This window comes from Caenorhabditis briggsae, assembly GCF_000004555.2.
Source record: "Caenorhabditis briggsae complete genome, chrIII, whole genome shotgun sequence".
Classification (NCBI taxonomy): Eukaryota; Metazoa; Nematoda; class Chromadorea; order Rhabditida; family Rhabditidae; genus Caenorhabditis; species Caenorhabditis briggsae.
The window spans coordinates 11,663,944-11,689,846 of record NC_013490.2 but is presented as its reverse complement, the minus strand read 5'-3'; the positions used below and the strand labels follow the sequence as shown (position 1 = coordinate 11,689,846).

The 25,903-nt window shown below is 37.3% G+C and overlaps 5 protein-coding genes across 5 annotated transcripts in view; 4 read left to right on the top strand and 1 right to left on the bottom strand.

The window, feature by feature from the left end:
• The window catches only part of CBG20144, a gene marked incomplete at both ends in the record, with an annotated part of 3,379 nt that extends 663 nt beyond the window's left edge, over positions 1 to 2,716 (top strand). The window contains 3 exons of the mRNA XM_045244465.1: positions 145 to 553; positions 766 to 905; positions 2,201 to 2,716. Coding sequence (XP_045100874.1) covers positions 145 to 553; positions 766 to 905; positions 2,201 to 2,716 — 1,065 coding nt within the window. The remainder of the gene's footprint in view (positions 1 to 144; positions 554 to 765; positions 906 to 2,200) is intronic.
• Positions 2,717 to 3,621: 905 nt separating this feature from the next.
• CBG20145 lies at positions 3,622 to 5,558 on the top strand (the record flags this gene model as incomplete). Its single annotated transcript, XM_045244463.1, has 4 exons — positions 3,622 to 3,864; positions 5,089 to 5,264; positions 5,314 to 5,437; positions 5,532 to 5,558. 4 exons carry the CDS (start codon positions 3,622 to 3,624, stop codon positions 5,556 to 5,558), a joined length of 570 nt encoding a protein of 189 aa, XP_045096979.1.
• A 1,383-nt stretch (positions 5,559 to 6,941) lies between these two features.
• CBG26030 lies at positions 6,942 to 10,570 on the top strand (the record flags this gene model as incomplete). The annotated part of the gene is made up of 6 exons (XM_045244462.1): positions 6,942 to 7,040; positions 7,116 to 7,252; positions 8,011 to 8,131; positions 9,323 to 9,507; positions 9,552 to 9,660; positions 10,463 to 10,570. The coding sequence occupies 6 exons, from the start codon at positions 6,942 to 6,944 to the stop codon at positions 10,568 to 10,570; spliced, it is 759 nt and encodes a 252-aa protein (XP_045100312.1).
• A 522-nt stretch (positions 10,571 to 11,092) lies between these two features.
• On the top strand, positions 11,093 to 12,317 carry CBG26029 (the record flags this gene model as incomplete). Its single annotated transcript, XM_045244461.1, has 3 exons — positions 11,093 to 11,212; positions 11,955 to 12,136; positions 12,182 to 12,317. The coding sequence occupies 3 exons, from the start codon at positions 11,093 to 11,095 to the stop codon at positions 12,315 to 12,317; spliced, it is 438 nt and encodes a 145-aa protein (XP_045100311.1).
• Positions 12,318 to 12,819: 502 nt separating this feature from the next.
• Positions 12,820 to 23,838, bottom strand: CBG20149 (the record flags this gene model as incomplete). The annotated part of the gene is made up of 16 exons (XM_045244460.1): positions 12,820 to 13,186; positions 14,899 to 15,056; positions 15,676 to 15,973; positions 16,031 to 16,127; positions 17,158 to 17,233; positions 17,282 to 17,396; positions 17,446 to 17,675; positions 17,911 to 18,189; positions 18,635 to 18,713; positions 18,766 to 18,921; positions 19,216 to 19,372; positions 19,420 to 19,501; positions 19,546 to 19,770; positions 20,574 to 20,867; positions 21,118 to 21,431; positions 23,598 to 23,838. The coding sequence occupies 16 exons, from the start codon at positions 23,836 to 23,838 to the stop codon at positions 12,820 to 12,822; spliced, it is 3,168 nt and encodes a 1,055-aa protein (XP_045096978.1).
• Between the last annotated feature and the right edge of the window lie 2,065 nt (positions 23,839 to 25,903).

The following is a 25,903-nucleotide window of genomic DNA, read 5'->3' as shown; positions in this document are numbered from 1 at the left end:
TGCCGACCGCGTCCTAGGAACAAACCTATTTATAACTCTATTCAAAATTGAGCTAGAAACGTTTTTTTTTTTTGAAAAATAATCAGAATTTTAAAGACTATCTTTTTTGGTTAAGATTGTCCAAAAAACGATTGAACTTTTCAGGCTTGCTCGGAATTCAACCCCCAGAATGCTCTGCCAGCATCGATGAACCTCCAAGAGCAAGTTTTCGGTTTTGGATCGACTTTTCGGAATCAACACGTGGCGGCAAGTGTTCCGGAAGCTCCGAGATTTACGGATCTATCTGATGTCCAACCGGCTGGCTTGAACCATCTTCAAATGAATGTGTTTCAAAATTGGACCCCAGAATGTCCCTTCCAATTCAATCCATATGGGCAGTACTTGAACCAGGATCATTCACTCCCATCAAGTTCCACGACGCCAAGTTCCCCCGCTTCTACTTCAGGAACGACCATTCAGGATCCACCTGCTGAACTAGAAACTTCGACTTCAGAAACGACAATTCAGAAACCAGAAGGTCCACCAGTAGAAGAAATATTGGGAATGGCAGGATGTAGGAAGTCAAAAGTCGAAGCCCAGAAAAACGCAAAAAATTCCGGACTCCAAGACTCCTTTATCCCAAAATCGACTACCTGGAAACCATGGCAACGCCCTAGATTCAAATTCGGATCCAGAGGAATGAAATTTCTTCGATTGGAGAACTATCATTCGAAAGGCTTCAAATCCACTCAATTTTTTTCCGGACACTCTTCTTGGAATATGGAGATCACTCGTCGACGGCAAATAAAATAGCCGAGATTTTCAAAGGAGATTGGGTGTCGGCTAAAGAATGGAGGTGGACACTTCCGAAGAAGTATCATGTGGGCCAGCATGATATTCATACCGTGTTTGATATTTTAATGGGGGTGAGTATATAGTTTAGATTGAAGCCAGAAGTAGAGTTACTCTGTTAGAACGGCATCTTTTGAATGAGCTCAAAGTGCAAAAAGAACGTCATCTTAATTGTGGCAGATTTAGTTTTAAACTCGGTTTTAAACTCAACTATCTCGATTCCTACAAGAGATATCAAGATTTTGGCAACTAACAAAATATTGTTGATATTATGATAAACATTTTATCAGTTGGCAAATTTTTGATATCTCTTACAGAAGTTGAGATAACCGATTATAAAGGACACCAACTCTGGAGACGGGTCCCGTGTTTATGCACACTGTAGCACGCGACCCTAACAGTCAATTTTGAGCTAAATTATCTCTGCTCCTATAAAAGACATCAAATTTTGTCAACTGATAAAATGTGGGTTATTTTACGATAAACAATTTATCAGTTGACAGATGTTTGATACCTCTCACAAGAACCGAGATAATTGAGCTCAAAGACGGAGGTCGTTAAGGACCTCTAGCCATATTTAAGCTCACAGGGCTACAATTTCACTTTTTACAGTGTTATGAAGTGTGTTCTAAAAAATTCAAAAGTGTTAGTTTAGAATTGTTAAAGTGCATAGTCGCACAAAAGCCTAATTCATTTTTCTGGACATTCCTGTCATTGTCAGAGTCTTGATACACCTTAAAAGTATATTTTGAGTCCCGTGAGCTCCAAAATAGTTCGATATGTCTAAAAATTAGTGTTCTTGGTTTTTGACCTACTCAATTGATCCGCATTTACGAAAAAGTGTTACTTTTTTTGAAATGTTCAGAACACTCCACCTTTGGGAGACGAGGGTCTTATCCTCATGACGCACACTTTGGATCATCATCCGTACTTTGAGCTCAGTTATCTCGGTTCCTAAAAAATATATCAAAATTCTGTCAACTAACAAAATGTTCACCATAATATCAGTAACATTTTATCAGTTGACATAATTTTCAAATCTCTCAAAGGAACCAATATAATCATGGTCAAAAACACTCATTCGGCAGACATCTAGCTTTATGGCGCGAGCTTGTACTTTGAGCTCAATTATCTCGGCTCCTATAAAAGTTATTAAAAATCTGTAAACTAATTAAAGGTCGGTGATGCTATGGCAAACATTTTATCAGTTCACAGATTTTTGATATCTTTGACAGAGACCTAGATAACTGAACTCAAAGAGCAGTGTCTTTGTTTAGCTGGCTCAACGTTCAATATTAGAACATTGTCTTGGTCTAGAATATAGCCAAAACTATAATTCTTAGTTTATCTCAAACATTCTAATTTTCAGAATCTGGTCCTCGAAGTACCACTCGCAGGATCCCAACTCGACTCGGTCTCCTATATCCAAAAGGATTGCCAAGCCTGCCACCAGACTTCAAGAGAAAATGAGATTCATCACTTCTCTACGCGTCTGGTGATTCGAAACGGCCAATTCCAAAAGAGCCTCCAGGACACTTTCGCGGCCCCGAGGAAAATCTCAACTCCATGCCCAAGTTGTGAAGCGAAGGAAGTATTGAAAATGAGGGACATTGCCACTCAAAGTCCCTATCTCGTCTTTGGCTTCGATGCGACTCCGATTAAGGACCTGGATGAAGATTCAGAGGTTCAGATGTTTGGTTCCAAGTGGAAAATCAGATCGTTGGCGGAGCGGACTGGGGAGAAATCCTCTAGCGGTCATTATATGGCATGGGTCAGATCTGAGGAGGATAGATGGATCCGAGTTAATGATGATGCGATGGAAAAATTTGAAAAATTGAATTTGTCCCGCATCAATGTAAAAATGCTTGTTTTTGAGAGGATCTAATGAGTTTGTAAATAAATTATTACTTTTTTGTGTCATAAAACCTCAAAAAATGTTGTAAAGCAAATGATTTAACAAGAAAAAATAGTTTCAAAAAATTGAGTCAATTTGCAACAAAAATCAAGTTTCTAGCTCGATTTTGAAGAGAGTTATAGATCAGTTTGTCCCGGGGACTCGGTCGGCGGGAGGTGGTGAGCAGCGAGCGCGACAGGCGCCGCTCCCTTTCCTGTCGTGCACGTCGCTTACAACCTCCAGCCCACCGCGTCCCTTTGAACAAATTTGTCTAAAACTCTCTTCAAAATTAAGATAGAAAATTGATTTTTGTTGAAAAATGATTCAAATTTTTCAGGCTTTATTTCGATAGTTTAATTACATTGTAAACTAGATGAATGCCGAACTAGATTCAACTGAAAACTTCTGAAATTTTCAGACCCTATGGGCACTTTAATGGCAAATGGAATTTTTTCCCTAATTTTTCTCCTCCCTATAATTTTCATTTTTGAATAAGGCATAAAATAAAAAAGAAGATGCCGAGTGAACCTTCTCTCTGTTTCTCTGTTACCTCTCTTACTCTTCTAATGGCTCATCCCGGTTGCCATAGAAATTTCAACTTCACTCATCTTTCTTCTTTTTTCCTTTTTCCGCACTTCATTCAATTTTTGTTTAGACAAAATTTTTTGCAACAACTTTCTCGAATACCGTAAAACCTGTATTAGAAGGGGCCCCTATTCCATTCCAATCCTTCTCGATTACTGTGAAAGAAATCAAAAGGTCAACTACTAAACTTTTATCAGAATATTACAAACAGTTTATCAGTTGACATTCTTGGCATCTTGCATAGAAACCGAGAAAAATTGGCTCGAAGTTGACAAGTATTACGGTAATCATCGAAATTCGAACTCCCCAGAATGCCCCCCAACGACGATCTTTTTGTCTACGACCCAGCAAATCTTGACGATGACCAAGAGTATGAAGAGATGGAGCGAATTGTGGGTCAACTGATGATTCAACAAGTCAAAATGCAGAGAAAACGAAAGAGAGTTATCGCATCGATGGATGAGTTAGAAGCGTTGGAAATCAGAGCGCGGTATGAAACAATGCGGGAATATCATAGGAGAGTCAGAATTGGTGACACGATTACTCAGATTTTGGTGAGTTTAGCTTTAGTTTTTGTACATCTAGAAGTAGAAAAGCTTTAGAAAAGCTAGAGTTTTTAACTTTGTAGAGGTTTCATAAGGTTTCTCGGTTCCTATAAAAGATATCAAAAAGTGGTCAACTAATAAAATATTGCTCTTTTTATGATAAATATTTTGTCAATATACCACTTCTGAATATCTTTTTCAGAAAGCGAGATAATCGAAGTCGAAGTTGACAATGTCTGTGGGCTTTATGAGAAGAAATTCGGTAATTTCCTGTTTTATTAGGCAAAATTTTAAGGTCTATATCCGATGAACAAAAATGACTAGAAAAAAGATGTTTACTAATAACGTAGAATGTTAAAAACAAGAATTTGTTAATTGATACATTTTCCCTAGCACTGATGGTTTTAAGGTATTGTTGCTTTTAGAGATAAATGCGTTGCGACCGCTGTTGCTCGTTTCCTGTAAAAGGTATCGAAAAGTGGTCAACTAATAAAATAATTTTTGACATTATGATAAACATTTTATTAGTTGACAAATTTTTGATATCATTCACAGCGACCGAGACAAATAGCGTCAAACTAAACGTCCCTTATGTTCTGGGCTTCAACCATGAAAACACTTTAAGCGCTTTTATCCTACGAGAGACGCAAGTTATAAAAATTATGTTAATTTTTACATATATAACAGTTTATGAGCTACATTTTACTAGTTAACAACTTTTTGATAGCTATTCTAATCTTTGAGTTTTGTGCCTTACAAAAAACGACACTTCACAATTCTGGCAGCTTTTCAATTTTTAATAACTTTTAGCTTTCAAAGGAGGGCGGATATGAAAAAAAAAACAACCAATTTCTCAATTGTTTTTTATTCAAGCCTCTCGAGAAATTGAACTTGTAGGACTACCATTGGAGGTGCCGCGTTGATACCAGTTGAGCTACGGTAGTTGCGTCGCCGCGGACGCTGCAAGATAGTTTGTTTTTGAGTCAAGTTATCTCGGTTCCTATGAAAGATATTTAAAAGTTGTCAACTAATAAAATGTTTTTGATATTATGATGAACATTTTGTCAGTTGACTGGTTTTTGATATCTTTTACAGAACATGAGGTAAAATTGTTCAAAACTGGGATCCTTCTCTGTAACGACGATCGTCGGGAAATGAGTATGTATAGGCTTAAAGATAATGATTGAATAAGAGGGATTACGGTATTTCCGCTCCTAAAAATGTGTTTTTCAGTTCGCAATAATCTTCATCCTTCTAATGTCACTACTGCTTGAATTGGCCAACCCATTCATCTTAAAATACATTGAATCCGATGGCACCAAAACGAAAATCAACTCCGCTTTTTTTGGCATCACGATTTTTGCCCTTATTGCGACAGCACTTTTTATCAGGAACCAATACACAATGAAGTGAGTTTTGAAAACTTTATTTAATCAAAAAAGTTTTTAAAAATTTCAGAAAAGAGCTGGAAAGCAATGAGCTAGATCCGTGCAACGATGAAGCGGAATATGCATATAATTTGGAAAAAATTGAGCAGCTCAAATGGAAAATCAAGGATTCTGAAGGAGATAAATCGATTTTGGTAAGTCGGATTATTAAAATTTTAAATTTTAAATTTTTTTCAGAAAAAGGCCGCCATCATTCTTCTATCCAGCCGTATCCTCATGTTCCTTCAGCCCTATTTGCCAACATTTTTCGGTTAAACGGCCAATTTATTCTAATTGATTTGATTACTTTTCTAAATTTTTTCGAATTTTTCAAATTTTCCAAATTTCAAAATTTCAAAAGAAACATCCAAACTACAGTAACTGTTATTTTTCCGAAATGTGAATCTTGGAATTTCGAAATTCCCATTTGTATTCAAAATTTTCTATTCCACTCTATCCCCATATTTGTATTTTCCTCTCTCTCTTCCCCTTTTCCCAAATGTTATCTTTGTGTACATTCACCCTTTTTCCTACAATTACCATTTCCACATCTCTTTTAACATTCCTTTCGTCTTTTCTGATTCTTTGAATGTTCAAATAAAATGTTCAATTCACAAAAATGTGTTCCTATAATCCCTTAACTACAGTAATCCCATAGCTACCGTAATCCCCACATAACTACAGTAATCCGAAAAAGACTAAAAGAAGCATCGAGACGTTGAACTTGTGGGCCCACCGTTGGAGGTGTCGCGTTGCCACCAGCTGAGCTAGGATAGTTTGTCTTTAAGCCAATTTATCTCGGTTCCTGTGGAAGATATCAAAAAGTGGTCAACTAACAAAATATTGCTGATGTTGTGATGAATATTTTATTAGTTAACCACTTTTCGATATCTTTTACACGACATGAGGTACATGTGCTCAAAGATAACATATGTGAACACCGATCATTGCACATCGTGACGTGTCAGACTGCATACCCTCGTCCCGAAAAAATAAAAAATCACCGGAAAGTTTTATGTCCCTTATCCTTTTTCTTCAGCCATTCATATTTTCAACCATATTCCTCCAAAAGTATTGATTTTTTTTTAATGAGATAAAAATAAATTTTTTGTTTTTTCTTTTTGAATTGTTAATTACAATCGATAATCAAATTTATTAGCAATTACAGATAACACCAGGAAAAGTAAAAATTCCAATTTTCCGATTTTTTTCCAAATTAAAAAATTTTAATCAAGTCATAAAAAATTGGTTTGTGCACATCTAGATATTCGGATAAACAGATTTTGAACGATTTTTTGAAATTTTGAAAATTGATTGAAAAATTGCAAAAACCGCTTTTTGTATTCGTTGTATTTTTTATTACAAAAATAACACTTTTCGGAGTGAAAACAAACCATTTTTCTTGATGAGAAATCGTTTTTATGAGTCATCATAGTTTTTCGAAATGTTCCCAGTTTTTTTTTTCGTTTCATAGAAAATTTTGTGTTAATCGAAATATTTTTTTAATGGAGGAACCTTCCAATCAAACTCGAAATCTTCAGTTTTTTAGAAAATTCTCAATTTTTTAAACCAGAATTGTTATTTTCCCATACTTCCTTTGATCGTTTTATAAGATTTTTTTTTCGGTATTTTTCCCTCGAAGGAATAAATAATTCCAGAATGAATAATCCAAGAAGAAATGAACAAAATCGAGATGACGATTTGGCTAAAAGTCTAATAAAAAAGTACAGTATCCTTCAGCAACAGGCACATATTTGGGTGCGAAATGGTTTTTTTTTGAGAAAAAAATTTAGAAATTTTGAAATTCAGAAATTCAGAAACACATTTTTTCAGACCAGAGTCTCCAATTTTCTTCTCTACATTGCCCTCTGTTATGTTTTCTTTAGCGACTTCCCGTTCGTTTATAACCGATTTGTCTCGTTCCTGGTGGTAGTGCTTGTTTCAATTTTCATCAAGGAATATGCCTATTTGTAAGCTTCTCTTCATTTTTAAATGGCTTCGGTTGCCGTACCGCATACGCCGCTATAAAAACACTTGTATTTCAAACTTAATTATCTCGATTCCTAGGAGAGATATCCAATTTTGTCAACTGATAAGATGATTTTCATAAAACAGCCAATATTTTATCAATTGACAAATTTTTCATATCTTCTACAGGAATCCAGATAACTCGGCTCCAAATGAATTGACAAGAGGGCATGTTATGATGTGTGCCTTCTGCATGAGTACTCTTTGAGCTCAATTGTCTCGATTCTTGTGACAGATATCAAAAATTGGTCAACTAATAAAATGTTTCTCATAATACAGTCAACATTTTTAGTTTGAAAATGTTTAATGTTTCTTACAGAGACCGAGATAAATCGGCTTAAAGTTGGCTGTTTGGGGGGCATGCTGCAATGTGTCATAAAAAGCCTCTGGAACGACTGTTCTTTAAGCTCGATTTTATCGATTAGTGTAAGAGATATCAAAAATGGGTTAACCTCAACAGTGTTATTGATATTATGACAAACAATTGATTAGTTGACAGACTTTTGATACCTCTAACAGGAATTGAGATAATTGAGCTCCAAGTTAGGGTACTTCTACCACCCTCGCTCTCCAAGAGAGACACAGAGAAGTTAGAGAGTCTCGTTACTCTGCGGCTCTTAAGCGATCTAGCATTTATAATAAAGTGAAAAAGCATTAATTTTAAAAAGTTTGTAAGTAAAAATATTGAAAACCGCTTCAGATGGAAACTGGAATCTCAAGAAGGCGTTGAATATGAAGAGGATGAGCAGCCGGAAGAAGAAAACTTCCCAGATCATATGGAGAAGAAGATCGAAGAAAAATTGAAAAGTGTGGAGAAAGCGGTAAGAACAATTATTTCAAAATTTCAGAATAAGAAAGTTTAGAAGAAAAAAACCTGGTTTTTCATATTACAATTTTCAAAAAATCCGAAAAAATCCAAAAAAAATTTGAGTGTCGTTTTTCAGAAACGCAAATCAATGATTCTTTTCATCGTGGATATATATTACATGTACTATATGGCTGGTTGATTTCAAAAATTATATGGAAGTAAAACCAATTCATGATTTTCTCAAATGTTTGATTTTTTTTAAACTGTGCATCCTCAATTTTTAGAACGTCCCTATCAAATTTCTCAATAATTCTAATTTTCAAATATTTTCCATTTTTATAACAGTCACTTTCTTACCTAAGAATGCGTTTTTTTCTTGTTTGGACTGTAAGAAACGCAGAGAAACAAGACGACTCTTGCTTCTCTGCGTCTCTCCAGGGCCGTAGAAGGACTTTAGCTTTGAGTCAATTTATCTCGGTCCCTGTAGAAGATATCAAAAAATGTTCAACTAACAAAATAATGCTCATTTCATGATGTACATTTTGTTAGTTGACAAATTTTAGTTATCTTTCACAGAAATTGAGATAAATCGATTCAAAGTTAGGGGTCGTTTTATGATTGTCTGCATCTCCGTTTTATCGTTTTTTGTGCCTTTTTTTGTGAAACTTCAAATCAATAAACTATATTATTTTTCTTCAGAAACTAATGACTTCTTAGAAACCACATGATTTTCTGGGCCTCAAATCTCTCTGCGCATAATTATAGGGTACAGAATCATCAGGATGTTTACGCTACCCAGTTGCCATGGAGAACTATCAAAGAACTTTTGATAGGAAAGGTGCTTTACTTTTTCTTGCATTTTTCAAATTTGAGTTTTTCAGAATGCCGAGAAAAATTGCTCGTCGAAACGCAAGAGCGGAACAGAATAATTTGATGAAAGCGCTGGCAAAGAATCTAAAAGCTGCAGAAATTAGAGCCGATCTTTGGGTAATTATGTATCGCTTCCTGTAAAAGATAGTAAAAATTGTCAACTGACAAAATGTTTATCATAATCTCAAAAACATTTTATCAGTTGACAGCTTTTAGTATCTCTTACAGGAGCCAAGATAAATTGGCTCAAAGTTATCGACCCTCGAGAGACGCAGACAAATTAGAGTGTCTCGTTTCTCTGCGTCTCTTCGTTGCAAGTTTTTTGTTGTTCCAGGAATTCAACTCTCTCTTCATGGGATGTTTAGTCTCCTCAACTTCGATTTCCGATTTGAATTCTCTACACAATCCACCGTGCATTTGGACATATCGTGGTTACAATTTCAATCATTTCTTTTATTATTGTTTATGGGGGATATTGCTCATCTGGCCATGCACGGTTTTTCAATTGTGCACTGATTTGTAAGGCAGATTTTATTCAAAATTTTTGCATTAGACAATTTCAGAGAGGTGAATGAGAACTGCAAACACCCTGAAGCACAAGAGTACAGTGTCCAAAACGTGAGAAGGATCCGAAGCAAAATCAGAGTATTGCATACAATTATAAAACTAAAGGTAAGAAAATTCCTCAGTCAAATTTAGCCTGAAATATCTAGATTTCTGTGAAAGATATCAAAAAGTAGGAAAATATTGAAATAATTATCATAATGTCATAAATAATTTTATCAATTGACAACTTTTTGATATCCTTTACAGGAGCCGAGATAAATCGGGTCAAAGTTAGGGTTATTATTAAACCCTCCAGCTCCAGAAGAGAAGCCGAGAAGTTAGAGGTTCTGGTTTCTCTGCGTCTTTTACAAGGGAATGTGGTTCAGGAAGCTCTTCAGAATTTTTTCCTAAATTGCTTCATTATAAAATTGAGGACAATTCATTAGTTGTCAATTTTTTTTTAATAACTCCAACAGGAAACGAGATAATTGAGTTCAAAGGGAGGATCGTTTTAGGGAGTTTCACATTTTTTGAAAAAGTTTGCAAAAAAAAATAAATTCTCCACCGAAAAATCTACGTGAATTGTGTCCCATTGACCTCAGGAGGAATACTGTAAAGGAAGATCAAATCAGTTCTCCCTGCTCTGCGCTCCAGAGAGGTCCTGGGTCCTGGGTCCTGGGTCCTGGGTCCTGTAATGAAGCAATTTAGGAAAAAATTCTGAAGAGCTTCCTGAACCACATTCCCTTGTAAGAAACGCAGAGAAACGAGAACCTCTAACTTCTCTGCGTCTCTTTTGGAGCGGGAGGGTTTATTCAACGAGTGTTGCAGGATTCGATTTTATAAATGGGCCAGTTTAGTGAAAAATAGCTTTCTGAACGACATTCCCTTGTTAGCCCAAACGAACATTGAGATTTTTTTCATTTTACAGATCAAATTCTTCATTGGATACTTCTTGCTCTTCGTTAGTTTCAGTATTCCTAGCTTTATATTTTTCACACTGAGAATGGGATATGACAAATGTGCCAAGCAGGAATAATTTCGACTAATCAGTCTACCTTTTAATTATTTCCATTATCTAATTATTTGTGTTTTTACCATTTTTATGATAGTCTCTATACACCCTATACTTGCACTTTACGCTTTATTATCTCGGTTCCTTCGAGAGATATCAAAAAATGATCAACTAAAGAAATGTTTATCATAATATCAACAACATTTTATCAGTTAATCTCTTTTTGATATCTTTTTGATATCTTTTCTAGGAACCGAGATAATTGGGCCTAAATCTTCCCACTCATTTTTCCATTCCCTCTGTATTGGATCTCTCTATTGATCCCTAATTTTCAGTCCCTATTTTTTCAATAAATAAAAACATAAAACATACAATTTGTGTTTTTCTTGGCAGGCAGAAGATGTTCCCAAAACCCCATAAATCTCTTGCGTCTCCTTTCACTAATTATAGAGAGAGCCAAATTTTGACATTTTTCGTCATTCGGTTGCTTAGTTTCAATGCCTCGGAAACTCTAGTTGCCGGAAGCAGAAGCGAAGCATTGTCAGAATGCCCAGAAGAATCAGACGACACAATCATATTGTTCCAAGGGAAGAGGAGGAGGAGAATCCACTAATGAAGGCGTTGGCAAGAGATCAAAGTGCGGCGGAAATCAGAGAGAACATATGGGTAGATCAAAACCTTTGAAGAAAAATTCAAATTGAATATATGATTTTTGTGGTCCCACCACGAAAAAGTTAAAAGAAGCATAACTCGTTGTAGATCTAGGCTGTGAAGGAGTGGGCGCAACTCGGCCGCCGCAAGTGACCCCGCCTTTGAAAACTCATAACTCAGTTCAAACTTGAAACTTTTATTTCGTTCAAAAAATAAAATATAGATCTTGACAAGATCTTCATTATCAGATTAAATTAAACGTGTTTCTATTTCCGAGTTTTGAACCAGAGACCGCCATTGCTACCCAGGCCGATTTAGTCACCCTGGCTTTTTTACGGTCCCCGGCTCGAAACTCGAAACCTTCAGTTAGTCAAATTTAATATCATTTTGTAGAACTTTGTAATTTCTACATTTTGCTTTTTTATTTACATCGAAATTCCAAGTTTGAGCCGAGTTATGCAATAAAAACAGGGGCGAGGTCATTGACGGGCAGGTAACGGCTCGTGGGGTGTCTTAACTTCGACCCTAACTATCTCGGTTGCTAGTGAAGATATCAAAAAATTACAAGCCAACAAAATATCGATCGTAATATCAGAAATATTTTATTAATTTACTACTTTTTGATATCTATTATAGGAACCGAGATAAACTGGCTGAAAGTTGAAAGGGTGTAATTCTACCACTGTCGAGTTTATGGTCATTTTGCAACTATCTTTCTCTAGAATCCCGCTATCTTCCTACAAATTAAAATTTTCAGAAAACAAACACCCATTATGGGTGTGGAATATTCTTCGCTGCCAACTTCTACAACCTCACCGCCTACTGCTTCCCTCCCTGCCTTCATAAAGCTGGCGAAGCATTCACTCGAACGTTTTTCTCGCTGGTTTTTGCGATTTTGACAATTTGGATTCGTCATGTGAAAAATGGATATGATCATTTGTGAGTCTGATATTTTGAATTTTTTTTTTGAAATTTTGAATTTAGGCGGGAAATCGATGTTTGTAACTGTGACTCATGTAAAGGGCAGCCGTACAGTGTCAAAACTGTGGAGCAGATACAGTGGAAAATTGAAAAGGCGAATTCTGCTGTGAAAAGAATGGTCAGCATTTTCAAACACTAATAATGGCTACTGTACCCATTCACAGTAGCGTTTACAGTAATCGTAGCAACCGCGTAGCTTAGTGGAAGATAGTCAATTTTAGAGCCCTGAAAAAATAATCCAAAATTTTTCGATTTGTCTGAAAATTTCAGAGCATACTAAACAAAACTAGAGAGACTCACTTTAAAGGCTCATACCTCAAAAACTAAAAAAGCTACAAAAAGTGGTCAATCACAAAAATGAAGCTCTATTTTTGTTTAGTATTCTCTGGGATTTTCAGAAAAATCGAAAATTTCTGAACTATTTTTTCTTGTAGAGGCTTTAAAATTGACCTTTTTCAAAACAATTTTTTTCAGAAAAAATATTTCGTCACCGGTTTTATATTCTTTTTGGTCTTCGTCATTCCCGGATACTTTATATTCTCATCGAATATTATATACGATCAGTGTGCGAATCAGGACGCTGTGAAATTTATATGATGCGGTCTTTATCAATACATTTTATCAATAAATTTATTCAAAACTCAAATATTAAAAGTAACCGTATTCGGTGGGCTCAACTTCAGCGATTTGCTCAACAAATCTCGCGTTTCATTGAATTGCTTCCTCGAAGATACTGTACTGCTACTACTGTAGAATCGATCGATCGATAATGTGTAGCTAGATGACGTGGCGCTTTGATGGATGTTGATTTCTTCGTGTTCCGAAGAGACTGGTGGAGGTGTTGAGAGAGGTAACGGAGGTGGTGGAGGCGATGGAGTACGGTGGCGCGTGGCTGGAATTGGAGGTGGCGGAGGAGGAGGGACTACTGTTGATTGGGGTACTGCAGACGGTCCCGGTGGAGAGGGGTGATACTCAGGGAGGATCATCGCGGGGACAGCGAGGACCAATCTGAAATTAAAATTTTGCAATCTAGCCCGATTTGGTCTAGGAAGCTTCTCACTTTAACTCTATTTATCTCTGTCCCTGTTAGAGGTATCAAAAAGTTTTGGCTCTTTATGATTTAACGGGGGTTTAAACAATTAACGGGGGTTTAAAATATTAAGGGGGGGGGGGGGTTTAAATTTTTGACGGGGGTTTAACAAAAAATTTGAAAAATAAACGGGGGTTTTGAAAATTTGAAGGGGTTTTGAGAATTAACGGGGGTTTAAATATTAAACGGGGGTTTTCAGAAGGTGTCAGAGTCATGGTTGGGAAAGTCCCCAAAATGTTCCAAAGTGCTACAGTTTCTTGTTTTTTGCTCATTTCAGTTGATTTATTTTTTTCTGAAATCATTTTCTTGTTTTTTTTTCTTTTTTTTCATTTCTAAAGTTTCATGGCACTGTTCTAGAATTACGGAACGAAAAAAAACTTTATCCAAGTCTATCATCTAACCTTGGAAGCAGGTACAGGAGGCTTTGAAAAGGAGGGACTATCAAATAGTTGTTCTTAGAGAGGTTGAATGGTGTTGGCGAGTCAAGTGATCCGGGAAAGCGGTACATTTGTATTTTGGATTCGAGGTTAGAACTAGCAGAGTTATGTAACTTGCCGCCAATTTTCCGATGACTTAGATGAAGGAAATATGGCGTTTCAGCCTAAGCCTATAATCTACGAAGGTTTCCTAGTGTCAAAATTTTCCTACCCATTTTTTTATGTGGTTTTCATTCGTTCCGCAATTCTAGAAAAGTGCCATGAAACTTTAGAAATGAAAAAAGAAAAAAACAAGAAAATGATTTCAGAAAAAAATAAATCCACTGAAATGAGCAAAAAACAAGAAACTGTAGCACTTTGGAACATTTTGGGGACTTTCCCAACCATGACTCTGACACCTTCTGAAAACCCCCGTTTTATATTTAAACCCCATTTAATTCCCAAAACCATACTTGTAAAATTCCGGGTCGGGCCGGGCCTGAGGAAACTTTCAAGGCCCGGGCCCGGCCCGGAAGGCCCGGTCTGTCTGATCAAAAAAGATCGAAAAACTCGGAAAAAAATTTTTTGGTCGAAAAAAATCAAGAAAATCATAAGGGTCTCCCCTTATGTGTTTTTTGAAAATTTCGAAACTAGTGAAATGACGGGCCGGGCCGGGCCTCCGAAATTCCGGAAAAAGCCCGGCCCGTTACAAGTATGCCCATAACCCCTTCAAATATTCAAAACCCCCGTTAATATTTTAAACCCCCGTTAATTGTTTAAACCCCCGTTAAATCATAAAGAGCCAAAGTTTTTAACTGATAAAATATTTTTGATAACCAAATAAACATTTTGTCAATTGACCACTTATTCAAATCTCTCACAGAAGTCGAGATAAATGGGCTCAAGTTGAGTGACCTTTCCAGAGATAGCGACCGAGACGTCCCCTAACTTTAACTTTGACCCATTTTATCTCGGTTCCTGAGATTGTTATCAAAGAATGGTCAACTAACGAAAGATTGATCACTTTACGATAAACGTTTTATCAGTTGACTACTTTTTGACATCTGTCCCAGGAGCCGAGATAAATTGGGTCAAAGTTAGCGCCACCTCTGGCAACCGATGGCGAGGGCGCTACCCTCGCTCTCTATGAGAGACGCAGACAAGTTATAACGTTTCGTTTCTCTGCGCCTCTCAGTCCAAGATTCAAAACTTACTGCTCATCAATTTTGGGTCTAGAAAACGTCTCTCGAATTTCGGGTGTCATCGAGGAGCTAGAAATCGTGGAAAATCCGTTGAACGTCATTTGAGGTTTGATTCTTCGAAGGACCAGAATATTGGAATTGCCACCGTAGTCATAGGATTGAAGTTGATCCTAAAATTAAGTACTCAGGGAATTTTGGGCAAGCAAACGGCAAGTTGCGAGCCATTTGGCAAGTTGCTGGACAAATTAGCAAGTTGCTAGTGCTTGCTGACCTTGTTCGAGGAGGGTCGTACATCAGCAAGTTGCCGCATGCATGAAACTTGCTTGCCGTTGCTTGCCGTGAAAAAAGCAAGTTGCTGTTCTCTTGTTGCGTTCAGATGGCATTCAAACGGCAACTTGCTCTATAAAATAGCAAGTTGCTGACCCGAAAAAACGGCTTGCCGTTTGTCAGCGGCAAGCAAAATTTTCGGGTTAGCAACTTGCCGAAAAATTCCCTGAGTATATTCCCTGAGTATTTACATTTTTCGGGTTTTGAAAATTTGAAAATCAAACGGATTGGTAAATTTTTTTTCATTCCCACCTTCAATTTCACGAAAAAAGCCTAAATCAAACTTCACCCCCGACACTTAAACTTTAAGCTCAAATATCTCAGTTCCTATAAGAGATATCAAAAAGCTGTCAAATGATAAAATATTAGTGATATTATGAAAAACATTTTATCAATGGATACTTTTTTGATATCTTTCACAGGAACCAAGATAAATGAGCTGCAAGTTAAAAACCTCCCTACCTGAATCTTCTTCGCCACCACAATGGGACTTCGATTATTCTGGAACACCATACTCAAATCCTCCATCGACAACATGTTCCATACTGTACTATTTGCAACAATCAGTCCTTCGATTCGTTCGGATAGCTCTATGTTTTTATAAGAATGCGTTGGTAGGACAACAGGAAACGTTGAAAAATGACCGATTTGTCTAGAGGTGCCAATCACTCCGTTGATTCGATTCTCCTCATCCACGAATCCATGAGCTTCGCGGATTCTCGAGTATTCGTCATCATCGATTTCGTATTTTCCGTTTACGCTGAAAATTTGAAAAGTATATAAAAGTTTGAAACAATTTGCAAAAAAGGAGACTTACATAGTTTTCAATTTCTGGTGCCGGGCAACAGCGGCACTCATGGTTCCAGTCGATGCTAACTCAATGTGTTTCTCGTGTAGACGAATTATCATGACACCTAAATTTTTGAATTGAAATTTAAAACTTTTTATTATTTTTCGATGGATCGAATCAAGATACAGTACTTTGAAGTCTCAATTAGAACGCCAACATTACACAGCTTCAAGCTCAATTCTTCAAGCTCAGATATCTCGGTTCATATAAGAGATATCAAAAAGCTGTCAACGAATAAAACGTTTCTTATAAAATGGACAATATTTTTTAATTATCACATTTTTGATATCTCTGATAGGAACCGAGATAATTGAGATCAAAGTTTTTATGCGCGTTTCATGAATGCTGTGTTTTTGTTCCTAATTATCTCGGTTCATATAAGATTTATCAAAGTTAAGTTAACTAACACAATATTTGTCATCAAATGAGCAATATTTGATCAATTGAACACTTTTTGATACCTTTTTCAGGGACCGAGATAATTGAGGTCAAAAGAGCGGCGCCCGGCGTTCTCCTGCCGATCGCCGACCCGTGTGACAAGCTGGCGCATAAATCAGCTTAGGCTCATAATTTTCGCACGATTTTTATATCAAAATGTAGAACTCAACAAGATCCACAAAGTGATATTAAATTTGACTACATAAAAATTCCGAGTTTCAAGCTAGAGTTTGTGAAACAAGTAGACACTGTTAGGATCAATTTTGCGCACTCGTATTTTTGGCAATCCCTGGCTCAAAAATCAGCCTTTAAGTATAGCCAAATTTTATATCACTTTGTAGATCTTGTCAAGTTCTACACTGTAATATTTAATTTGGACAAACAATTCAAGCTTGCGCAAAGTTATGAGCCTTTAAACAATGGAAGAAATATGGTTAGCGCAGTAAAGCAAGAATGCCTGCTTCTGTGTGTCTTTCTGCACTCAATATAGTTGAATTTAGTGTTGTCTTGTAGATTTTTTAAGTGCTACCATTTACTTTTTGATTCAAACAAAAATTCCAAATTTGAGTCGAGCTATGCGCTTTTAACGATAGCTAGCCTAGAGAACGCAAAGAAACGAGAGTTCCTGCTTCCCTGTGTCTCACCCTTATACTCACTTGCTCCTAATCGTTCTCCCTCTTCTCCAAGCTCACAATGGCACCTAAGAAGTATGGATCGAATATCAGATGATGGCTGAAAAAATCTATATTACAGATTTCTATTTTGAAAACTTGCTCATACATTATCTCTCAAATACGATGTTAAAAATCTGCATATAGAACTAGCCATATAGGAATTCGATCCGCCATCAATGAAGCCAAATGTGTTCTCGACACGAACCTGACGAATGCACTGTCTGAAATTCGATGGCCTAACTTTTGTGGCCTAGAAAACCAAAAACTCACTTATTCTTCATTCCTCTGGATCCGGAAACTCCGATTTGGAAACCAAAAAGATTATGAGGCTCTTCGGAGATATTGATTGTGTTCATTTTAGTGTGCATATCAGAATTTTCGGGAAAATTCTCCGTGTCGAAGTCTCCAGAATTACAGGTGACGTCAAAATGGCGAAGATTGGGTGGCGCTTTGAATTGAAGGGTTCCCAGCGAGATGTTGTTTGAAGATAGGTCGATTGTCTGGAAACAACACATTTTGTATTAGAGACGCAGAGAAAAAAGAGCGTCTGCTTGTCTGCGTCTCCCTCACAGATCGAACATTTTCAAGGCTTCATATCTCGGTTGCTATAAAAGCTATTAAAAAGTTGTTAACTAAAAAAATGTGTAAAACTTTATAAGCTGTTTTATGCTCTTTACGAAATTGTTCTAACTCTAAACATTCCTAAAATACAGACGTTTGAATTTAAAGACTCACATGTAACTGCCCAGCTCCTTGTAACTCTGGCACATGAACCAGTTGATTTGAATGAGCACGGAGCACTTGTAGACAAGGCAATAGTGCCAAACAATCGGCAAGTCTTGTCAACCGGTTTGAGCTCAAATTGAGGTCCTCCAAGAGTTCCAAAGAGCTCAAAGCACTATCGTCAAAGGAGTTGAGCCGGTTGTGACTGAGATCTATTGTTTTCAAATGCTTCATGTTGACGATGACAGGAACGCTATTCTCGGTTAGGTAGTTGTTGGCAGCGCGAAGAATCTGAAAGTTGGGAAATTTCAAAATTTGTGGTATTTGAAAAACCGCCGTTGAGCTAAGCAGTCGCAAACCGGACCTGACGGCGTGGGCAAACCGGACCTGACGGCTAACTTAGACACAAATTATCAAGGTTCCTGTAAGAGGTATCAAAAAATGATAAACTAGTAAAACGTTTATCATAAGACAATCAACATTTCGTTTGTTAAACATTTTTGATATCTCTTACAAGGACCGAGATAAGTAGAGTCAAAGTTTTCGCCCCGGCAGCCGGCGGCCGGTTCGCCTGAGTCAACCCTACCCGACCGGTTGACTTTGCTTATCTCGCTTCCTGTACGAGGTATCAAAAAAAGGCCAACTAACTAAAAACTGTTCATTTTACGATTAATATTTTGTCAGTTGACCACTTTTTGATATCTCTTCCTTGAAACAAGATAACCTTATTACTAACCTGCAATCTACAAAACGATGACCCGTCGAAATAAGGCAGCAGTTCGATGAAATTTGAGGATATGTTCAGTTGGCGCAACCTGGAAAAATATTGAAAAAAACTTAATTAGTGTTAATTACTCTCATAATTACCTTGGCAGCACACTAAAAAAGTGTTTGGGCAGATGGGAAATTTTGTTTTTGTATAGGATCAATGTTTCCAAACAGTTTTCCTCACCAAAGTCAGGAAGATTCTCGATTTCGTTGACGAAGGCAAAGATGGAACGGAGGGATGGGGAGAAGAAGATTCTGGAAAAAAAAAATATTCAGAAAAATTAGATAGTAGGGGGATCAAGGAGAGGGGTAGAGAAGGCAGACTGTGAAAACAAACGTTTTTCTAAAACTTGTTACATCTCAAAAACCAAAAATGCTACGGAAAGAAACTACAAAAATGAAAAGCTTTAAATTTTACACATTTAATTAATTGAAAATTTTTAGTTAGCTCTTCTAGCAATCGAGATATAAGGCTTTGAAGTTTGGCAAAGAGACGCAGACAACGAGACGCTCTCGTTTCTCTGCGTCTCCCCCTCTCTGTATTCTTACCTCTCCGGCAACGCCACCAATCCGTTATTATTCGCTCTTAAAAAAGTCAAATTTGGGCAGTCCGAAATCCAATCTGGCAGATTTTGAAAATGATTAAATGATAAGGATAACGTTTGTAGGTTCTGCGGAAGTGGCATGACTACCAAGGAGTCGAGTACTGGAAAAAAGATTACTGTAGATTCCTAATTAAAAAACAAAAATTACAATTATGGTCCGCATAGACGTGTGTAAGACTTTCGCCGCTGAGATGAAGGCTGGTGAGTTGAAGACGTTCGCAATGGATCACCTAAAATTGTTTGTAGTCTTCGTAGTCTTTGTAGTCTAGCTCACCTTCAAAAACCTCAAATTCGTCAAATGCACAGTTGACACCATTGAATTATCTCTGAGATCCAAATGTGTTATATTCTCAATGTCCAATCGAAAGGAGGTGCCGAGCACATTTCTTCGTAAATCGATTTTTTGAATTTTTAGATCACCAACTCGCTGGATTTTCTCTATATTGTTTCCAGCCAACCTCCACATTTCCAGAGAGAGATGGAATAGACAAGGAGAGATCTGGAAAAAACGCATTGTACACTAGAGGCGCAGAGAAACGAGAGCGTCTGCTTGTCTGCGTCTCTCTGTCAGGTCACCTATCTCCAAAGCTTTATATCTCTGTTGCTTTGAGAGCTATCAAAAAGTAGTCAATTAAAGAAATGTGTAAAATTTCGAGCTTATCAATTTTGGGTTTAACAGTTCTTCCGTAGCAATCTTAGTTTTTGAGATATAGCAAGTTTTAGGATGATGTGCTCTGCGCCTCCCACACAGGCCGCCCATTTTCATAACTCATTTTCTATCAGAGCTATCAAAAAGTTATAAACTAACAAAATGTATACAGCTTTAAAAGTTAAATTATACTGCAAGCTAAATTTTCTTGCTTCAAAACTGGGTAAGATACAAGCGTTAGAACTTAAAAGAGTAAGGAAACACCATCAACTGAATATCTCTCGGCTCTCTTTCTTTACAAGCTTATATCTCGAAAGATAGAGTCGGTATCAAAAAAGTATTAACAACAAAAAAATTTTTCTAGAAATTTTACACATTTTCATATTTTACATATTTTTAAAAGTTAAATGGTTTATGAGATATGCACCTTTAAAGTTACGCCCAACAATAAGAAACGCAGACAACAAGAGCCACTTCAAAGGGGCATATCTGATAGTGGAGCAGAGTTATCAAAAAGTATTCAACTAACAAAATATGCACAATTTTGAAGAAAATAGTTTTGTAGTTGGCAATTTTTGATAGCTTTGATAGCTACCGAGATATGGATGCTAGAAAAGACTAGAAAATTCCAGCTCTTCCACAAAAAGTCTCACCTGTGAAAACTGATTGAAGCTAATATCCAAACTTTGCAAATTCTGTAGCTCACTAATCGAGTCGGGTAGACTATCTAATTGATTATTCGATAAATTGAGATACTGTAGTCGTCGCATGTTTGAGCATTCGTTTGGCACCGAAGAAATATAATTTGAGGATAAGTTAAGTTGACGGAGATGGGATAATAAAGTGAGCTGGATTGGAAAGGAGAGGATTTGATTGGCAGATAGATCAATGACTTGGAGGGAATGTACACGGTAGAGATCATCAATGTAGCCAAGGGGAGCAAGGGACTGGAATTGATTAAAATGTGAATTATTTTCCAACAAAAATCAAGTTTCTAGCTCAATTTTGAAGAGAGTTATTGGTTAAGTTATTCACGGTCGGCTGTAGGACGCGGTCGGCAGCAGGGCGCGCGCGCGCCAACCACCACCTCTTGCCGACTGCGCCCTCGGAACAATTTGATCTATAACTCTCTTCAAAATTGAGCTAGAAACTTTATTTTTGTTGCAAGATAAAGATAATTTTTAGACTTTGTTCTACTGATTTAAACTTTACCTTTTCCGTAGGCGGTCTGCTTATCAATGAGTTCCGCCTCAAATTCAGAATCTGAATCCGCGCTTCATTATTCAGAATCTGTTCTGGTATTAGTGTTAATTGCTCATCACTTGCGTCCACATGATTGCTTTTCTCCACTTGTTGGGCTCTCGAAAACCACGCTTCCAGAATATTCGGTCGTTGAAAAATGATCAAAAAACAGTTATCGTCGTCTTTGAGTCGTAGGGACCGCCCTTTTTTTGACTCATAAATGTCCACCTTCATATTCCGGATTTGAAGAGCTTCGTCTTGATTGTTTTCTGAAAAAAAATCACATTAGAAGCGCATGGGAGTGAGAGACGCAAAGAAGTGAGCGCGCCTGTTTGCCTCCCTCGTTTATCTTCAAAGCTCCATATCTCGATCGCTATGAGAGCTATCGAAAAGATGTCAACTAAAGAAATGTGTAAAATTTTACAAGCTACATTTTAACAGTTAACAAAATGTTTTTAACTTTAAACTGGAAAAGATACAAGCGTTTGAATTTGAGAGGGCAGGGAAGAGAGAGCTTGTCGAGAGCTTTTGTTCAAGACTCTATATCTCGGTTGCTATAAGAGCTATTAAAAAGTTATCAACTAAAGAAACGTGTACAATGTTGAGCTAATTAATTCTGTAGTAGACTATTCTCCAGTAGCGATTTTAGTTTTTGAGATACAGTACTGGCCAAAAAGGTATTCGCAAACGGTTTTTTGAGAGTAACTTTGCTGAAACTTAAGGGATCGATCTGAAAATTTTACTGTGCATGTCGTACACGGTGACGACAAATTGCGTACAAGGAAATTGCATCATTTTCAGAAATTTTTTGTTTTTTTCAATTTTTTCAATTTTTTCGTTTTTTCACTTTTTTCATATTTTTATATTTTTGGATATTATGGTTTCTAAGAATGTTGGTTTTGGCTCCTATGTATTTAAAACTGTTTACAGACATGGCCAAACCCCTCGGAAAAAAAAAACATCTCTCAGGACATCCGTAAAGCCATCGTCATCGGCTTCAGAAGTGGATGTTCCAAGGACCTCTTGGCGCAGCAGTTCAATGTTACTAAACGTGCCATCGAGAAGATCTTGAAGCAGTTTCGGGATGAGGTAATATTCGAAAATAGTATAGTTATGGAAAAAAAATGTTTAGGGAGCCTTGGTGGAGCGAAAATCGCCTGGAAGACCGCGTATCACGTCGAAGAACATGGATCGGAACATCGTCCGAGTTTCAAGAGAGGATCCCCAGAGGAGTTCTACGAACATTCAGATGGTCGTGAAGACACCAAATGAAGTCACACCATCCCTGAGAACCGTCAGAAGACGTATTCAAGATGCTGGACTCCATGGACGACGGCCAGCTAAGAAACCATCGATCAGCAAGAAGAACAGAATCGCCCGCGTAGCATGGGCCAGAGCTCATCTCCACTGGGGACGTCAGGATTGGGCTAATCACGTGTTCAGCGACGAATCCAAGTTCAATCTGTTCGGTACTGACGGTATCAAGTGGATTCGCCGTCCGGTTGGATGTCGGTTCGATCCCAGCTACCAGCTCCAAACCGTCAAGCATGGAGGTGGATCGGTGATGGTCTGGGGCTGCTTCTCTGGGACTTCAATCGGCCCGCTGAGAAGAATTACAAGCATCATGGATCGCTTTGTGTATGAAGACATCTTGGAGAACACAATGAGACCCTGGGCAAGGTCTACTGTGGGCCGGGCGTTCGTTTTCCAACAGGATAACGACCCGAAGCACACCTCGAAGCACATCAAGGAGTGGTTCCGACGCCGCCACGTGGATCTTCTGGACTGGCCAAGTCAATCTCCGGACTTGAATCCGATCGAACACCTCTGGGAGCATGTCGAGAGACAGCTTAGAGGGGTTCGTGCCTCGAATGCCAACTAGAAGTTCGACCAACTCCAAGATGTCTGGCAGGCCATCCCGATGTCTGTCATCGACACCCTTCTCGACTCGATGCCAAGAAGATGTCAAACGGTAATCGACGCCAAAGGCTTCCCAACGAAGTACTAAAGCTATTTTATTCATTTTCTATTATTATTTTTCGTTTACCGGTCTATCCTAGATCTCAGAACTCAAAGTTCCATTTACCGGTTTTTTGCAATTTTCATGAATTTTTCGATTTTTTTTCAATTTTTTGAAATTTTGACTATTCTTGTTGTTGAATCAGGGGTTTTCTACGCTTCTGAGATTTGTAGTCTAATATGCATGGGCGACCCGTCAGGGTGCAGCAGACTAGCTATCCGCTAATCGGTTCTGTGAATCCTTTAGTGGCCAGTACTGTATAATGCGTTTTAAGAAAATGACACAAAACCCAATGATTTCTTCCTAAAACCATCTATATCTCAGCTCCCACTGAAACTATCAAAATGCTTCAAACTGAAGATATTCTCGGAATTTTTAATTTTTTCCAATTACTCTAACACAAATAAAAACTTACTAGTTTGCAGCCTGATATTCGAGTTATAAAACACGGCTCTCGCATTTTGCCAACTGTGAATCAGCTTTCCCTTCCTTATCACCACTTCTTCACTTAGAATATCTGATGTTAAGGTACTCTTAGCTCGAATTCTTGGCCGACCCAAAAAGAAGCTAAAAATGTGTCGAAATGCTGGAGAATCTGTGTAGCTTAGTATGTCTTCTAGCGCTTGCGATGACTCATTTTCATTTTCATCGGACATTGTGAGGATTCGGCAGAAGTCGTGGAGGATCGCAAGAGGAGATGTGTCGGATTTTAATTGTCTGGAAATTATCATTGATATATTTAATTTAAGATCTTAAATCTCAAAAAAATCGTTTAGAGTAAGAAACCCAGAGAAACGAGACGCTCTAACTTCTCTCGAGAGTCGAAGTGTCCCCTAATTTTGACCCAATTTATCTCGGTTTCTTTAAGAGGTATCCAAAAGTTGTCAACTAAAAAAATATTTATCATAAGACAAGTAATGTTTTGTTAGTTGACCACTTTTTGATATCTCTTACAGGAGCCAAGATAAATTGGCTCAAAGAACACTATTATTTTGAGCTGGTTTACTCAACCGGCGGGGACGCCAACTTTAACCCAATTTATCTCGTTTCCCGAAAAAGATATCAACAAGTGGTCAACTGATAAAATGTTAGTCATAATATCTCTAACATTTTATCAGTTGATTTTGTTTTGATATCTTTGAGAAAAACCGAGATAAATTGGTTTAAAGTAAACGGCGCCAGAAGCGCATTTCTGCGATTGGCGTCTTCTGGCTTCTGACATAAACGTTGGGACACAAGTATAGTCAAATTTAATATCATTTTATAGATCTCGTCGAGTTCTACATTTTACCATTTATTTCGTACGGAAAATCTGAGTTTGAGCCGAGTTAACAGCTTTCCGGCGTGGGTGGAAGAGATAGAACGCCAGCCTTTACCTGACCTTTGACCTCCATTATCTCAGCTCTTATTAGAGATATCAAAAATCTGTCAATTGATAAACTGTTTGTTAAAAAATCACCTAAATTTTATCAATTAATAAATTTCTGATAGCTCTCATAGGAACCGAGATAATTAAGTTCCAAGTTTATGTATTAGATGGAGTCATATTTCGAAGCGAGAGACGCAGATAGAATTTAAATTGACAGCTATTAATAAACTTCAAAAAGACCTTTTCATATAATTCAAAAAGAAAGGAAACGGAAGACTTTTTCTAATTGAATCCGTAATTGGATTCATTTTGACAGGATGATTCATAGTTGGTTAATTGCTTCCTTCTTTCTTAAACCATTCAAACTACAAACCCACCGAAAATGATAATTCCCAATCTGAAGGGTTATCACATCGCATGAAAATTGTTGACAAATTTCAGCACAAGTCGTATTTTCATCGCATTCCATTCGAGTACTCCGCTGACCATCGGAAGAGTAGAGCCGCAGAAATCTAGACGACGTCTTCTTTTTTAACGCCTTCAGAAGAGTTGATGTAAAAGCGGATGATGTGGATTGAAGATGATTTTTGTTCATCTGGAGAAAGATTTTCTAGAAATTCGCGAAAAATATTTTTTCAAGCAGTGATCTTTTTAAAAAAGTCCAAAAACTCTTTAAATGCGCATATCACGAAAAATATAGCAGCAACCAAAACGCTGTCAATTGAGAGAATGTGTCAAATCTAGTAAATACATTATACAATTAACAAAACTGATCCAGCTTCAAAACTCTTTGAGATACATGCGTTTGAAGTTGAACGAGCTGAGAAACAGGATGGTCTACGCTTTCTCTTTAAAGGCGCATATCTCCAAAACTAGAAAAGCTATCAAAATATTGTAAATTGATGATCTGTTAAAAATTTAACAAGCTACATTATACAAGTAACAAAATTTTTCTAGCTCCAAATCTCTTCGAGATACAAGCGTTTGAAGTATATATAGCTAGCAAGCATCGTTGCTCTTCTCTGCGTCTCTTTAAAAACGCATATCTCGAAAACCAGAAAAACTATCAAAAAGGTGAAAACTGATAAAATGTGTGAAATTTCATAAACTTCATTATACTATTAACAAAATTGATGTAGCTTGAAAACTCTTTGATTTACAATCGTTTGAATTTCAGTGAGCTCTTAAACAAGAATGTCCAAGCCCTCTCTTTAAAGGCGCATATCTCTTATACGCTTAGTATAGCTAGCAATCGGCTTTGCTCCTCTCTGCGTTTCTTTAAAGGCGCATATCTCAAAAACCAGAAAAACTATCAAAAAAGTTTCAACTATCAAAATATCTAAAATTTCCAA